The sequence below is a fragment of the Schistocerca nitens genome, chromosome 8 (assembly GCF_023898315.1).
Source record: "Schistocerca nitens isolate TAMUIC-IGC-003100 chromosome 8, iqSchNite1.1, whole genome shotgun sequence".
In the NCBI taxonomy this organism is placed as follows: Eukaryota; Metazoa; Arthropoda; class Insecta; order Orthoptera; family Acrididae; genus Schistocerca; species Schistocerca nitens.
In genome coordinates, this window is record NC_064621.1 from 238,336,077 (window position 1) to 238,353,755 (window position 17,679).

General features: G+C 38.4%; 1 protein-coding gene across 1 annotated transcript in view; it reads left to right on the forward strand.

The window, feature by feature from the left end:
* Positions 1-17,679, forward strand: part of LOC126198645 (protein farnesyltransferase/geranylgeranyltransferase type-1 subunit alpha) — a 74,239-nt gene that overhangs the window by 43,471 nt on the left and 13,089 nt on the right. The window contains exons 4-6 of the mRNA XM_049935109.1: positions 10,066-10,200; positions 13,019-13,219; positions 16,631-16,811. Of these exons, the coding sequence (XP_049791066.1) occupies positions 10,066-10,200; positions 13,019-13,219; positions 16,631-16,811 (517 nt within the window). The remainder of the gene's footprint in view (positions 1-10,065; positions 10,201-13,018; positions 13,220-16,630; positions 16,812-17,679) is intronic.

A 17,679-nucleotide genomic window follows, 5' to 3' on the forward strand; every position in this document is an offset into this window, starting at 1 on the left:
AAAAGCACAGCACCGATTCTGTAGGAAGAGGCGTCGACTTGGAAAACTACTGGCTGGACGGGGTCAAAATGCATCCGTCACTAAACAAGGCATTTTTGAGTTCTTGAAAGGTGTCTTGACAGTCTTTAGTCCACACTTAGATACCTTTTTTCCAATGCAAGCGATGCAATGGAGTCGCAATCTGAGCGGCATTCAGAATGAACCGAATGTAGTATGTCATCTTGCTTAGTACTGACTGCAGTTCAGACACATTGTGAACAGGCAGGTCACAGATTGCAAGCAGATGTGATTGGAGTGGGTGCACACCCTGACTGTTTACCACATGATCTAAATACTATAGTTCAGTTTGAAAAAAGTCACACTTTTTGAGATGACACTTGAGTTCTGCTTCTGACAAAACTTGAAAGAGAGTACACAAATTGGCAAAGTGTTCCTCTGGTGTATGACCTGAGATGACAATATTGTCAAGGTAGTTTGAACAAAATGGCACATCGGCAGTCAGCTGTTCCAAGAAACATTGAAAAACGGTGGGTGCGGAAGCACTGCCAGAGGGCAAACACAAATACTTGAACAGTCCTAAGTGTGTGTTTACAACAAAAACCTTCTGTTGTTCTTCATCCAATGGAACTTGCACGTAGGCATCATGCAAATCTGTCTTCGAAAAGTAATGTCCTGCACCAAACCTGTCCATGAGTTCCTCAGAGCGAGGTAACGGATAAGTGTCAATTACTGTCTATAGGTTGAGTGTAGACTTCAAGTCAACACACATGCAAATGCGACCAGAAGGCTTAGGCAACGAAACTAGTGCCCTTGCCCATTGACTAGCTTGAATAGGAACAATTACACCATTATCTTGCAATTCTTTCAGTTCAGTGGCTACTTTTTCTCTTAAAGCAATTGGAATGGAGCAGTCTTGGAAAAACTTAGGCTGTGTATTGTCTTTCAGTGTAACATGCACTACAAAGTTATTAATTTTTCTCATTATGTCTGGAAATAGTTCAGGAAATTCTTTAAGCAAGCTAGCTAAATTGGCTTTCAGATCACAAGCTGATAGGGAAAGTTCGTTATCTTGGATACTAAGGCCAAACAAAGCAAAGGCATCTAAACCAAAAATGTTCTCACTGCCTCTTGACTTCAATATAGTAATATTCACAGTCCTAGTGTGAGATTTGTAAGTGCAGCAAAATACACTGTTCAAGCACTGGAATTTCCTGTCTGTTGTAAGCAGTGAGGTGCTTGCTAGATTTAGAAAGGCATGGCAAGCCTAACTGTTTGTACGTGTCATGATTTAGCAAAGTTATTGAGGCACCTTTGTGAAACTGAAAGTCACACGATGGCCAGCAATGCGTAATGAGACAAAAAGTTTGTTAGAACATCATTGCGCAACACTAGGGTGAGTAGGAGGCACAACCCTAATCTTACTTTTGTCAGACCCTGTTGTAGGTTTTGAAAATGCAGTATTCACTGCATGTGCATGAGTCTGTTTTTTCTGGGAGCGGGAAAAATTGGTGTTTTTGTGCTGTTGCAAACAAACTGCTTGGACATGGCCTTTTTTTCCACATGTGTAACATGTTGCATTATGTGATGGGCAATCCTGTCTTTTATGGTGAGCAAAACATATAGGGCAACATTTCACTAAGTTCACAGGTCTGTTTACATGTCTATGTGGCTGTCTGTGTGGCTGTGTATGCTCTCGTTGTTATGGCTGCTTGCTGCGGTCACGAGCAATGGGCCACTTGACCCGACAAATCAGGGCCTGGTCAAACTTATTGGCTGCTATGGCACTCGAATCATATTGTCCTAAGATTTGCAATACTTGGGGAAATGATGGATCAGAGTACTTTAGGATCTGTTCCCATATTCTAGTTTCTGGGACATTGAATGTTATTGCATCCCTAACCATTAAATCACTGTAAAAGTTGCCACAACTACACTTAAATTTACACTTCCTAGTCATGTCCATTAATTCTGTGTATCACTGACGATACATCTGTTCAGCTTTTTCTCAAGTGAAAGAACTGATATCTGGCTGCAGCTATTTGAACTTGCTGGTCATAGTATTGAGTTAATGGAGCGATTACTGGGTCATAACTGAGTTCATCAGGAGATGCTGTTGGAAATAGATTTTGTATTAACCTGAACATTGGGGTCCCCGCAATCAAAAGATAGTATTGCAGCTTTACAGTACCTTCAGCATGATGAACTTGACAATGCACTTGGAACTGTGACAGGTATTCGAGCCATTCCTCTTCTGTGTCACTAAATTGCTGGAACATTGGTATACTGGTCGGCAGCACTTATTGGGCTGATTTGTCACCTGTTGTGCGGCCGAGGCCGCTTGTGCAGCAAGAAGTTGTTGTACTGTTGTCAGCAAGGCAGCAGCCTGTTGGTTCTGAAACTGAAAAGCTGGTGTTACATCTGTCACATTGGCCGTCTGCTGCTTAGGCATGGGCGCACGGGTGGTGGGGGTGGGGTAGCGATGTTTCACACAAATACTTTATAGCAAAATAGCAAGCAAAACCTCTGAAAAAAGAAATTTGATTAGTTCTGTGGCTCCCCTCCTGGAATGCATGCAAGAACACAACAACAAATTAGCAAAATGAGCACCCCTGTAAGCTAAAACACAAGAGAAGCAAACAAAATCTTTGGCCAAGTTGATGAACTTTGATCTGCACTGACTTTTCCTCGGCGCCGCTTTTGTGTCATCATTACCACTGTAGAATTTTGTTCCAGGTGTAGCAAAGGAGAGAATGTTTGGTGGCTGGTATCCCCTGTCTACAACACAACAGCACACGTGTTAACAGGGTTCTTTATTCATAAGAACAAGAAACTACTTAACTTTAAACAGGTTCTTGTGGTAAAAGTTCTTCTGCAATAGTCCACATTAGCCTCACTGCTGGTAAAATACAAGTCCAGCTATAAACATTACACTCTCTTAGCCGGTGACGTGAACTGTCAGATACCAACGAGAATAGTAACTGAGCTAGTAACTGGGCTGACTGCGACTGTCTCTGTCTGTGACTGACTGGGCCCTCAGGTCCGCAGCAGCTATCTAAATACTGGCGGTCGAGAGGGCGTTGGTAGCACGTTGCTTGGAAGTTGGCCCTTCTCCTGATAGGTGCACTTGATTCAGCACCTGTTATCAATCTTCTTGCAAAATCTTTGCTGACTGGTGTGCTGCCAGCACACATGCCATCCCTCTCCCTCTCACAGTCCTAGCGAGCAAACCTGCCATGTTCCTCCAAGATACTATCTACTGAGCCCCAACACCTCTTCCAGCCAGGGTGTATATGACCGAGGAAAACTTGCAGATCCGGGAAAAACCTGGGAATTTTTTAGAATTCCAGGAAGTTTTCATGGTTTTAGTTTTCAGTTAAATTTTTGTAATTTCGACTGGTAAGAACCGATACTCTAACAAAGGATACTACTGTATCCTGCTACTGCAGAATAATACTGCAGCAATAAAATATGAACGAGAGAAAAAAATGAAAATAAAACATAAATTGCGAACGAAATGTGCCATATACAACAAAACACAGTGCTCATACAAGCGTCTGCCAACAGCAAAATGTGTCAAAGGCTTTAGGAAGACTATGCAATGCTTCATAACAAGAAATTGCTTCTGATGAGCATGATGTCCCAACTGTTTACATTAGATTCGTTTTAGCAGTTACGTGCAGGCTCATGTGCATGTGCAGTTGAGTCGCGTATGAGTAGTACCTTCTCCTGCTTTTGGCTGCAGAAATGTGGCTGTCGGCTGTGTAAGCAGTCGCAGCAAGCAGCTAGATGCTACTGGGAAAAATTTTACTGGTGCACCCAAGCTGCCAGATTCATGCATGCACAGCAGGCCCAGATCTAGGAGGCAGAGGAGGGGGGAGGGGGGTGTCAAACTGTGGAAATATTGGGGGGGGGGGAGGAGAGGGCTCCAAATTCATATTCTTGAGGAAAAAAAAAAAACCTTATTTCACAAAGCGCCTAGTAATCAGCACACATTGCTCTACCGATTTCATATAATTTTGAAATGCTTCCCTTTTGGTTTTCGAACATATTCTAAGCTGATTTCTGAATGAATCATGAGTTGATTTTTGAATGCGTGCATAGTGTACGTGATGTCTCTGTCAAGGGAATCCCCCGTGCATCTAGAAATAAACTTTCCTGCGGACAAAAGTGGATGGGGCTATACGAGCTGGACGGAGTAAAGCCGGACAGGTGAATACCAATCACTTTCTGATTATATGGTTGATTGGGTTTGTGAATGATCACTATTGTTCTGATTACTAGCGAAATCCATAGATTCAGACTACCAGAGTGGAACAACTAACAAAAAGAACAGGTAAAAAAGATTATTCATTATCTTCTCGATGTATCCAAGAAAATGAAACTTTGCCAGAAAATTTTTGGCCATTTCGCTACACTAGTAAGGGCCAGTTATACAGTTCCTGGCTATCAGCCGCTTGAGTTCTATTCCGGAAGTAGCACGGAAAACCCATTGTATGAACATGTAACAACGCCTAACCGGAGGATAATCTTGGGCTAACTAAACCGGTGATTCTGGAAAGGTTAGTGAAGTTAACCGGACAATAAGTTTTGACAACGGCAGGAACAGTTACGGAATTAGTGATGACAAGATTGTTTGTTAGAATGAGGAAGGAGAAGAAATGGGGACATCACACACATTATGGAAGAAAATGACGATTCCAAATTTATATAAAAATTTTGCACTACTACTTTTCAATCTCATGCTTGAGAAACTGGAACTTATGATTGAAATCTGAAACTGTTTCCTAACATAAAGCTTTTTGCTTGTAGTAGACCTAATAGGTATTGAATATTGGTACTTCGTGAATTGTATCATGTCATGTTATAAAAATGACGATTTGTGCCAAAACGGTCTCATTTATTTGGTGTGTGTTACAACTGCTGCAATAATAAAAAGGCCTATTTTGTTTTATATAGCAGACAATGACAAAATAGATGTAATCAAATCGAGAAACCACACCAATCTTGGGTACTATTTGTATTAACAGCTTTTTCAGTATTAGACAGGATGTCAAACCGCCCAACTGGGAGAAGGAGAGGCACCACAGGACATTTTAATTTCCACTGTCCGGAATATAGTTTGATATCATACATTACAAAATATACACGTTTCAATTCCACAGATCAAAATACATTAACGTGCAATAGTAGAATGCTGTGTGGAGAGGCATGGCACTGTGCTTTGGCACACTTAAGACCAAATAACCTGTTTTACAGTTCCTCAAACACACACATTTTGTGTATCAGACTCTTCAGAAAGATGTGCCTACAAAATGAACATATTTTTTAAAATTCGATTTTTAAAATTTTTGATGATGTCCTATCTCAAACACTCAAGGGAGGGAGAGGGTGCCACTATCCAGTATTGCCTAGGTTCGGAAATATTGTAGATCCGGGGCTGATGCACAGAGCAGTCTGAATTATAGTGGGGAGGTGGGTAGTCTCCACGTGACCCTTGTTTACATGTAGTGATTTTGCTGTTTCCTCTTCGTTTACTGCTCTCACGTCAAATGAAAACAAAACGGATTTCCATGGCAGGGAGCTGTCAAGTGAATTAAAATACATTCACATAATTATGGAAGACCAAAATATGTTATTAGTTTCAGACTTTATTATTTACACCTTTCTGACAGTCGAGCATTAATCATCTTGCAGAACAATGAAGTTATTTTTTTCGGTATGCTAAAGAAATTTGGCTTTTATTAATCTTTTCCACTGAGGCAGACAATGTATTTGAAACGAAGTGTTTAATTCCACACTACTGGCTGGCACACTACTGTTTGCTGCGTTTCAAGTGCGCATTTTCATCTTCTAGCATTTATAGCATTATGCCATAATAAAGAAGCAAACATGAGATAATACAGTACTGGTACTCCAAGAAGATTTACGTTCTGAAAACCACACTGAAAAGCTTAATATCAGGTCGAGGCCTATTTCATTGGGAATCTAGACATATGAATGTGCACTTTAAGCATGCACTTCAAATGTGCACATTTTAGTATGGTTCACAAAATTGCAATGCTCTTGGAGTATCCTCTGATGTCTTGTTTCTTTATGAAATAATGTAAAATGCAACATTATTCAACATTTTACATGTACGAACATATGGGCTTCCTACGTTGTCGTAGCTGCGCAAGCGTGGTGGTGCCTGTTATCTTGTACTCTCTGGCAACTGCTGAAATGAACCTATTTCTGACAGGTCGCAGGAAAATACTTGTGAATGGTGATTTGAAAAGCATTACTTTCAAATTAAATTTCCTTTTACTCAAGTTGAACCATGTGCGAGAATGTACGATGAATTTTTTAAATCACATAGCATTTGACTCTCATTTAACAATCAACTCTTTGATGATGAGCCATTTAGAAGAATTTTAAGCCCAGATATCGAACTTTTATGTTGTTATTGAAAATTTTACTGGCATATTTGTGTGATGTATCTTAAGTGTAACATGCACAAAAAAGATCAACATTATATGTGAAAGCATAGCTTCTCTTGCAGCTTATTTATCTTCGAGACCAATATTATATGTGAAAGCTTTTCTTTTCTTATAGCAACACTATGTTTTAATTTAAGCTATCAACTTTTCCTATTCATGTGCATGGGCTACTTACTCTGATGATGTAATTGGGTGACTACATCACATTTACTATGCTCTGAATATCTGCTGTCATCGGCTAGCGAGATCATGTGACGTGAGCTATGACTGGCTTACAAAAGCACATCACAATCTCGATTGCAATTCTTTGGAAAGTAACATGCAGTGTTTGGTGCAATTCGAATTTATCCTTTTGTAATACGAAAATATGCAGCATACATGTTGCTGCACATCAAAGATCTATCCAAAACATCTTTTTTTCCCCCTGAGTTTCATTTTCTAAAGTGCTGGAAAATTCTACGCCCGTGTATAAAACCATAACCATTCAAAGGATTGATAAGTTTTACAGTTCCGAGGGAAAATATACTGTACTGTCACTTACCATGGTGGTTTCACTCTGGAGGAAGTGTTTTTTTAACTGGGAAATCTGGGAAAAGTCTGGGAATTTTTTTCCCTTGTCTGCATATATGTCCTGTGGCACATTTGTATGATGTATATTAAAGTGTAACACATGCAAAAAAGACCAATACTATATGTGAAAGCTATACTACTGTATTAGAAAGGCTTGACAGCTGTGTGCTCACTATGTTCTCTTAGCATTTGCGTACAACACTCCAACAGAAATGGAACAGAAACAGATGATTAAAATATGCCAGTTAAATGTGATGTGAGATGCCATGGTGATGCAAGAACTCAGAAAAGTGTTGGAGGAGATGGACTTGCACATACTATGTATACAGGAGTCATATTCCAGCAATAGGACATTACCCTACATTCCTGTTACAGCACACAACATAAGACCAGGTCATATCCAATGGCTGCTATTGTGGTGCTAGATAAAGACAACAGTGACAAAGATACATCAGCTGTGTGATAAACACATGGTGACAATAGAAATAATGACTGCCTTACAAAAAATTTGCATAACTGATCAATATTTTCGATACTGTCAGAAGATACAATCACATGTAGAAAATTTAAAAACAGCAGAAATACTGCGTCAGCACAATAGACACATTTTCATATTGGATGCAGAGGCAAAATCAACATTGTGGCATAACAAAGTAATTGATGAAAAAGGAATCTTGACTTCAGGACTCTATGCAAGAACTTGGCCTTCATGTCATTAATAGGCCTTTCAACCAGCCAGCTTTCCAAAATTGCACAGGTTTGGCAACAAATATAGATCTTAGCCTCGCAAATTTGAGAATGTCACCACATTGCAAACTGAAAGGTGTGTGACGGACGTACAAGAAGTAACCATAATCTCATTTACTTCTCAATTAAAGGTGCAGATAATGACTTAGAAGCTAAAATTCCATTTGAGTGGCTGTGCAATCTATACCACGTGATCGGAAACTTTTAAAGGCAGACTTCAAGACTCAACCACTGCAAGGAAGCAGATTTGATGTTGAAGCCAAAGCCGATTAATTGATGAGAGTGTTGCACATAATGCAAAAGAAGGTTTAAAATTTTCTGGAGTTTTGCCGTACAGTTTTTAAGATGCAGAGCAACACAGATGAGATGATAATACCAGAGATCCTTAGAGGAAACAACAAAGAAGGCTGAATTTCTTTCGAACAGTCAAACATCCAAACATCATGAGGAAAAAGACTGCTTCAGCTGTAGGATAAATATTTATTATCCTACTAGTTTCATGGTGTTAGAGCCACATCTTCAGGGATACATCTGTATATAAAGAAAAACAAAACACACAAATATCTTGTTTGGTTAAAATGTATGGGGTTTGCTCAGAAAGTAATGCACCACATTTTTTTTTTCAACAATTCTTTATTGAACATAATGATAACTACACACAGGAAAGAATGGTGTTTTATGTACACATCCTATTTTTCCATGTAAACTCCATTCCGTTCTGTAGCCTTCCTCCAGCATGAGACAAGGGCGTGTATGCCCTGTTGGTACCAGTTCTTGTCCTGGTGGTGGAGCCAGTGCTTCACTATGTGACTCAACTTCTCATCACCCTCAAAATGTCTTCCATGAAGGGCATCCTTTAATGGCAGAGCAAGGGGAAGTCTGAGGGAGCTAGATCAGGGCTGTCAGGTGTGACAAGCCTTGGATGGTCTCCCAGACTGGTGCAAATTGTGGAGCTCCGCCAAACCGCCTTCTGATGATCTCACCCTCTGTGCCCAGCAACTAGCTGTACTTCTGTTGACAGCAGATTCTCCCTAGGCTTTGCACAAACATTTGTGAATATTTCCCAGAGTTTCTTTCTCTGTAGTGATAAATTCAATGATGGCATGTTGCTTGTAACACACACCACCTACAGACACCATTTTTAAACTGTCCTGCTGCTACGCTATCTGTTGGAAGTGACAGAAACTTGGTGCCCTCGCTCAGGACACTACAAATAATGCAGACGTAACGTTTCACATTCGTAACATTGTTTTCAGCTGGGGGGGGGGGGGGGAGGGAATGTGGTACATTACTCACTGGGCAACCCTTGTATATAGAAAAAGTATATACTCACATTTATTTCATAATTTACTTTGAGCAATAACTAGCAGGTGACCCAACATTCTTTGACCAAATGTGATAAAAATGTCTAGCCATCAAGAGGTCGCCAGTCCAATTTAAAGTATGGCAGAATGCAGGGAACATTATCCCAATGCAGGAAATGTAGAATAAGGATAAAGTGGTAAACCAGATTGAACAAATGATGTGTGTAGGTGATGAAAGTCACATTCACACTGGTAAGATAAAATAAATCTCGTAATGCAGAGCTTGTATGATTGTACAATAGTTAACGAAGGTCATGTTTAGATAAGGTATTGCTTACAACAGAGGACGTCTTGCTAAACTGATCAACTGGGGAAAGGTAGACTGCACGGAACATCATCAGAATACAGGAAATATAAATTAAAGTGGTAAATCAGATGTAACGTAAAAGTGTAAAACAACTTATGTGTAGGTAATGAAACCTACATTCACACTGTAAGGTAAAATAAATGTCATAAGGCAGGGTGTGCATGATTGTATGATAGGTAATGAGAGATATTTACTTTGTCTTACCAAGTGAGTGTAGGTTTCATCACTTACATATCATTTGTTTTATGCTTTTATGTTGTATTACATTTACATTCAATCCGATGTACCACTTTATTCTGCCCCCTCTACGTTGTGAGCTGTAATTAGTGGCATATTTGACTTTTGTGTGTACATAAAAATTAGAAATTTGATATAAAAATGTATATTTTTGTCTTGTTTTACATGATTTTTGTCCTTAATGTTCATGTACTATATAAAGTTATGTCGTTCTCAGATCCAACTGTAGCATTTTAATATCATTTAATTAATTTTCTGTCCTAGCAAAATGCGCCATGGTGTTCTTAACTTAAACTTTCCCAAAACTTAATTCATTCATCTAAGAATGAAACTCTCACTATAATAATGCTCTGAAATTTTCCAGGCATCACCGGAGAGTGATTTCTGAATGGCTGAATAATGGCTCATCAGAACTGGAACTTACTGAAGCTGCTCTTTCATTAGATGCCAAGAATTACCATGCCTGGCAGCATCGACAATGGGCTATCCGACATTTCAAGTCAGTAAAATCATTAATATGGAAATTGATAAATTTTATGTAACACGAATCTTGCATTCCAGGGAAGCATTAGGAAACGCTTGAATGGTCTTTTAGAGTTAGACTGGCCCACAAGGAAGTTTTGTACTTTGAGTTAGGTTGCAAGTGGTGGAATGAAAAACAAATCATATTGTTATTTATTTAGGTCACAGAGGTAGGTCTGTGTAGAAAGTAGCATCTTTATCACATTGAAATTAGCTTCAAGGGTTGGTCAAGTAGAGGTGGTTATTTGAGTAATAATATGTATAATATTAAAATGTTGGTAAGACACGTGTTTGATACTTAAAAGCATATTTCCCATGTTGTATGTGAATGATTTTCTGGGAAAATACAGGGTAATCATGAAGTCCATGAAACATTGTAAAAAATTGATACAGGTAAATTGCTAAACATGCTACACATGAAGCAAAAAATGATGAAAGACAGAAAGACAAACTCTCATTTTTTTAAGTGTGGTACTGGAGAGTTGTTTGTTTGGAAAACTGTCTTCAGTGGCATCAACAATAATAAGTTGCTGAAAATGGTGGTGAACTAGGCAAAGTATGCAGAGAGCTTTCCATGACAACTTTCACAGGATACCACTGGTCTATGTGAGAGATGTGATGTTCTGAAGTCCTACAAAGCCTGCCTATTAAGTTAATGACAAATTGAACTTCCCCCAGCCAATAGTGGGAAGAATCAAGGCATACAAACTGCAGCTTGCACAAGTCATAACCCTTGATGATAAATTGTTTGATCAGCAGTTTTGCATGGTATGCAGAACCATCTTAAAAATAATGACTTTGCAAGCAAATTGATCTTCAGTGATGAAGCCCCTTTTCATATTTTCAAAAAGGTCAACGAAACAACACTCACAAGGGGACAGAGCATTCACATGCACCTGTTGAACACGTCTAGGATTCTGAGAAAGTTAACTTGTTTTGTGCCATGTCCAATAAGTAAGACAGTCTACAGACCTGTCTTCTTTGCTGAGAGAAATGTCAGTGGTATCACCTATTTCAACAGACTGCAGTTGTTACTCATACCGTAACTGGAAATTAATAGCAGGGATTTTATCTTTCAACAAGATGGTACCCCTTGACATTTTCATTATTGTGTAAGAGATTTTTCGAATGGGACCTTGCCATATCACCCTGATTGGGCTTGTGTGTCTTCTTAATCTCACTCCTGATATTTTTTGGGGGTGGGTATGCACAGAATTGGGCTACCAATTAGATGTGTGCCATGTGATAAAGGATGTACATACAGAATCTTTTTAATCATTGTAAAAAGACTGTGAGTGTTAATTTTTCATGTACTGTATCATTTGAACATTGTCTTTTGCTATTTATCTGAAATGATTTTTTGAAATGTTTTGTGGACTTCATAATTTCCTTGTATATGGCAGCTGTTGACAGTTACTCAAGCCATCTGATATTTAAAATTGCAGAACCAGTGACATAATTGCATCTCATATGTGCCATCATGAACTTACCAGAAATCAAACTAAAGAACTACAGTAATTATTAAAGGTACTTGTTGTACAGTATGTTTATGATTGAAAGTAGTGTTCAGTATTGTTTATTATGAAGGGTCTCACAATGAAAATTTACAAAATTACCATTTGTCATTGAAAACATGTGACATTACAGAATGTGAGAGAAAAGACATATAAATGGAAGTACTCATATTTCCTGTATTTTCGGTTCGTACACGATATGAACTCACACCCCAGATTTGGATTGTATAATTTTCTGTGGGTGGATACCTTTCCAGACTACACGTCATCATTTACATGAAGTGAAGTGCTCAAAAATAAACATAGAAAATTGGAAGTGACTGGAAAGCAGTCTGGGGAAAAAAAATATCTTGTGAATTCAGGACTCCTTTTAGTTTTATGTTTTTTTTTTATTTTTAATTTATTTCATTTGTAATGCCTGATGCCCAACACAACTGTCCTCTACAAAGAAGACAATCTGCATGATACAGTGGTGAATGTAGTGCAGCATAAGCTCTATATATAATCGAAGTAAATCTACATTATTCTACAACTTCTACTTGGAAATGATCTGTGAATTATGCACATTAGTTATTAATCTGTTCTACAATTATTACTTACTGAGCAGAATACTTGTGGATGATTCAAAAGATTTTGCACCACCACTACATTCAAATGGAAATAAGTCTTCAGATCTTCAATGTTATCATTTTGCTTCAAGCAGGGACCTTTTCACAATACAGTTGTTTCTGTCCTTGTCAAAAACTGATGATTGTATTTGTGTAGTGGAAGAATAAACTTCTTTCCTCTTTGAGGAAGAAATGTACTAACTTTGATGTCTCAGATAACAAGGTATATAATTCTTCATCTTGAATGGAGCAGTACATAAGATAAGGGAAAGGCAACCACTCACCTATTGTTGATTGATGCATCAGTCACAGTAACACACAACACAAGACAGCATTCACACAAGCTTTTGAGCATTAGCTCCTTGTTGAGCTATGGTACACACATTCACACACTCAACCACAAGGGCATCCAAACATACGTGGCCACAGGAGCATGGGTTTTGGTGTGTGTGTGTGTGTGTGTATGAATGCATGTGCTATTGCCAGAAAAAGAGCTAATGCTCAAAAGCCAGTGTGAATACTGTTTTCTGTTGTGTGTTTCTGTGCCCCACGCATTGATCAACCATAGGTAAGTGGTTGCCTTTCCCTTGTTTTACATATTGATCCATCCAGGAATTTCCTTTATTGTTATAATTTTTTATCTTGCTTGTTCAATGTGTTGATAATTTTACAGGTTGTATGATGGTGAACTTAACTTTGTAGACAGATTACTTGATGATGATGTCCGCAACAATTCTGCATGGAATCAGCGCTATTTTGTGCTCAAGCATACAACAGGATTCACGCCAGATATTATTCGACAGGAGGTAGAATATACCAAAGAGAAAATAAGAATAGCATCAAACAATGAAAGTGCATGGAATTACCTTGATGGGTTTGTATAACCAAAATGTTTTTTTTTGGAATAATTGTTTTGTTTTAATACTAGCAAGTGTGTACCATGTTGGCATATTACTTCTGTAGGTGTTACAGGAATGTAAAATATCATTAGTTGAAAAAGTTTTTTTTTTCCATTTTGCAACACCATATGTGCCAAATTTTAAATTTCCATCCTTTCTATTAAGGCAGTGGACGTGTATTCAGGAGCTATGCTGTTCAAATCCTTTCGTATCCAGGTTTTATATGGCTTCTCTAAATCACTTATGGAGTGTTCTAGGATGATTCCCTTGATAAACCTATGCCTGATTTCCTGCCTTTTTTTGTCTAATCTGAGCTAGGACTTTATTTGTAATGAAGGCGATGAAAACTTTATTTTTGAGACTCCTATGACTTACAGGTAGTATAGCTTCACATTAAAATATCCTCCTTGCCACAAGAGGACAAACTTGATTTTCCATTAATTTTACAAAACTCAGTTTGCTTTTTCGAGCAGGTAGTTGTATTTTGTTTTAATTTATCACCTCTTCTAGCATGAGCTTTTGTAAATTACAGATTGCAATGATCAGTCATCCTTGTTTAAATTTTATTGTGCAGATCTAGATTTCTGCTAGAAGCTAGCCATTCTCAATGCTGAGAATACAAGAAGTACATAGTTAGATGATGTCATAAAAGTTACAAGTAAGGGCTTAACTCATATGGTTTGTACATTCATTGAATACTACGAGGGTCACTCCAAAAGAAATGCACACTATTTTTGTAAAAATACAGTGTTCATTCAGCATGTGTGAAAGTTTTAGTGTGTAGATACATCCTTCCCGCTTGTTTTCAAACTTAGTTCAACCTGTTTCCGTGAGTGGCGCCATCACAACATGTCTTCAAGTTGGCTGCTACACTTGATGTTCGTCAGAAGCAACGTGCTGTCTTAGAATTCCTGTGCTGTGAAAACGAGACAGTGGGAAACATCCACAAGAGGTCGAAAAAGGTGTATCGAGATGCTGCTGTTGATTGCAGTACAGTTAGTCGGTGGGCAAGCAGGTTATGTGATGAAAGTGGGCACAGCAATATTGAGGATTGTCCTTGCAGCGGCAGGCCTCGTACTGCACACACTCCAGACAATGTGCAGAGAGTTAACGAATTGGTGACTGCTGGCAGACGCATTACAGTGAACAAATTGTCAGCTACATTGGGATAGGGGAAGGAAGTGTTTGCAGAGTACTGAAAGTGTTGGCATTAAAAAAGGTTTGTGCCATGTGGGTTCCCAGGATGTTACAGTGGCTCACAAAGAAACAAGAAAAACGGTATGCAGCAAACTTTTGGAACAGTACGAGAATGGTGGAGATGAATTTCTTGGAAGAGAGATGAAGAGGCAATCAGTGGAGTGGCATCATGCAAATTCGCCCAAGAAAAAAAAATTCAAAACCACACCTCTGGTGGAAAAGTTATGGCTACGGTGTTTTTCGATTCCGAAGGACTCTTGCTTGTGGACATCATGCCAAGTGGAACCACCATAAATTCTGATGCATATGTGATGGCACTGAAGAAACGTCAAGCTCGACTGAGTCGTGTTCGACCACATCGGCCAAAGCTGGATGTTTTGCTGTTGCACGACAATGCATGGCCACATGTCAGTCAAAAAACCATGGAAGCGATCACAAAACTCGGATGGACAACACTGAAACACCCGCCTTACAATCCTGACCTGGCTCCTTTTGACTATAATCTGTTTGGGAAACTGAAAGACACTCTTTGTGGAACAAGGTTTGAAGATGACGACTCACTTATGCCCACTGCCAAAGAGTGGCTCCAACAGGTTGGTCCAGAATTTTACCGTGCGGGTATACAGGCGCTGGTTCCAAGATGGCGTAAGGCAGTTGAGAGGGATGGAAATTATGTGGAGAAATGAAAATATTGTTCCTAAAGGATGTATCTACACACTGGAAAACTTTCAAACATGTATAATGAATGATGGATTAAAAAAAAAAAAAAGTGTGCATTTCTTTTGGAGTGACCCTCGTATACTGAATACTACTGTTTGCGGAAGGCAGGCTGTATGGAGAACACATCGGTTGGTTGCATGGCACCATCTATGTGAACTGTGTATATGAACTTCAAGGGAAGTAAACCACTGTGGATGAAGCCCGACCAACAGGCATTACATGCACTGAGTGAAAATAATAGTGATATGTAATATACAAACCATATGAGTTAAGCCATTACTTGTAACTTTTATGACATCATCCAGCTATGTACTTCTTGTATTCTTAACATTGCGAATGGCTAGCTTCTAGCCAAAATCTAGATCTGCACAATAAAATTTAAAAAAGGACGACTGGTCGCTACAATCTATAATTTACAAGTCAATATAATAGTCATGGAGTGCAACAGCTTTCAGAGTGGAAGGTAACCTGACATGAGATTTTTATTAACCAATTGGACAGATTGGAAGAAAACATGGAATGGAAAATGAGGTTTAGCTTCTCAACTGATGTGTCTTGAAAAGTGCACTCCATAAGTGATTTAGGGAAGCCAGGAGGAAATTGAGCTATAACATCATGCCTCATGAATAGAAGCCCATTGCCTAAATAAAAAGGTTGAAAATTAGAGATGAACAGGTCAGTTGCAAAGAGCTCTTCCAGTAAGTTATTGTTTCTTGTCTTATAGATTCTGTTGATGAATTATGCCAAACTATAAAAGTAAATAAACATCAGAAGGGTGTTTGTTTGCCAATAACTGAAACAAAACAAAGTAGCAGTGGTAGAGACATGAATAAAAAGACTTTGGGATCAGCAGTTCCTATCCATGGTCAGAAATGTGGAAGTAAAATGAGGTGAAAATATGATAGTGTAGGCAAGAAAGTGATGCCTACAACCAGTTTCTGTTTTCACCCTGGAGACTGGAAATTTGATGTCTCCTTTTCTGTCTACCTGCCTTTTGTTGTTGTTTATATACTGCACTGTTGAGAAAAAAAAAAAAAAAAGTATCTTCAAGCCACATCAGTAAAGTTCGTGAACCACAGTCTTCCTTCCATGTTTTCTTCCAATCTGCCAGTTAGTTAGTAAACCACTTATACATAAGAGGAGGTAATAAAATATAACTTAAACACAACTACTTACTCAAAAAATTGAGTTGATTATTGTAAATTTAAGGCAAGATTGAATGTGTCCTCTTATTTTAGACAAAGAGGATATTTTAAAGGAAAGCTATACTACCAGTAAGTAATCAAATCTCAAAAATAAAAGTTTTTATTGACTTTTAATGGAACATTGTTTTCTTAGCTGATCTCTGAATGACAGAAAATTTCTAAAGCTTATTGATAGTTGTTTCATTTGTAATATGGATGTGGAATATTGAAAGTCTGTCATTAGAGTACATTCTTCAGTGCATTGTTTCTTTTTGTTTCTGTTAGGATACTGTTGCACGCAGAACAGAACATGGCACAACAATTAAGTTTACAGGAATTCTGTGAAGAACTCTATGGTGCAGGCAGCCGTTCACCCTATCTATTGGCATTTATGGTCAATCTTTTAGAGGATCAAATAGAGCAACAGCCAGAAAAGAGACCAGAACTGTTGCAGAAGGCTCTTGCAGTAAGTTTTGTTTTATTTCATTGATAAATAATCCTTTACTATGAAGTAAACAAACATTAATTATGCACAAGTCATTTTGCCAATAACTGAAGCAAAACAAAGTAGCAGGGGTGTAAAAATGGTAAAATGACTTTGTTACCAGCAGTTCCTTCCAGTGGACAGAAAAGTGGAAGTAAACTGAAGTGAAAACATGGTAGTGTAGGTAAGAAAGCAGTACTCACCTCCAGTTCTTGTTCTGACTTTTCACCCTAGAAAATTGAAGTGCCAGCTCAGGAAGTTGAGAATCTATGTCTCTCCCTCTAACTACCTTTTATTGTTGTTGACATGTGTGATTATTGAATAAAATTCTCTCTGTTTTAAGACATGTCAATTAAGTTGTATTCTCAAGATTTCAACAGTTGTCACTATCACTGTCTTCAGTTGTAATTTCCGAAGGGTTATTCAGCTGTTGGAAACCAAAAGGATTTTATGAAGTCATGGTGCTGGGAAAGACTTATAGGGGATATTTGATTGTTGTTTTAATCTTTATCAGGCGTGACATTGGACTGGGCTTATCGTGAAAGTAATTAATTCTAGATGGAGTATCATGAAGAGGTATAAAAATAATCTCAGAACTTTCCCAATATAATGCAAAGCAGCAGCTCTTTACAGTACTTTTAAGTGACTTAGCTGGTCATTTCTGTAATTTATGAGATTCCTTGCAGCATTTGCTGTTAACTGTTGAGAGGTGTTGTCTCGTAAGGAATATTAAAATTAAGAATGACTTCCAAAAAATTAGTACCTTTTTTTTGTGACCTACTGTTGACTGTATTACCTGAATAAATGTAGAAATAAATTTTTGACATTGCTGGAATAATTCGACATTATT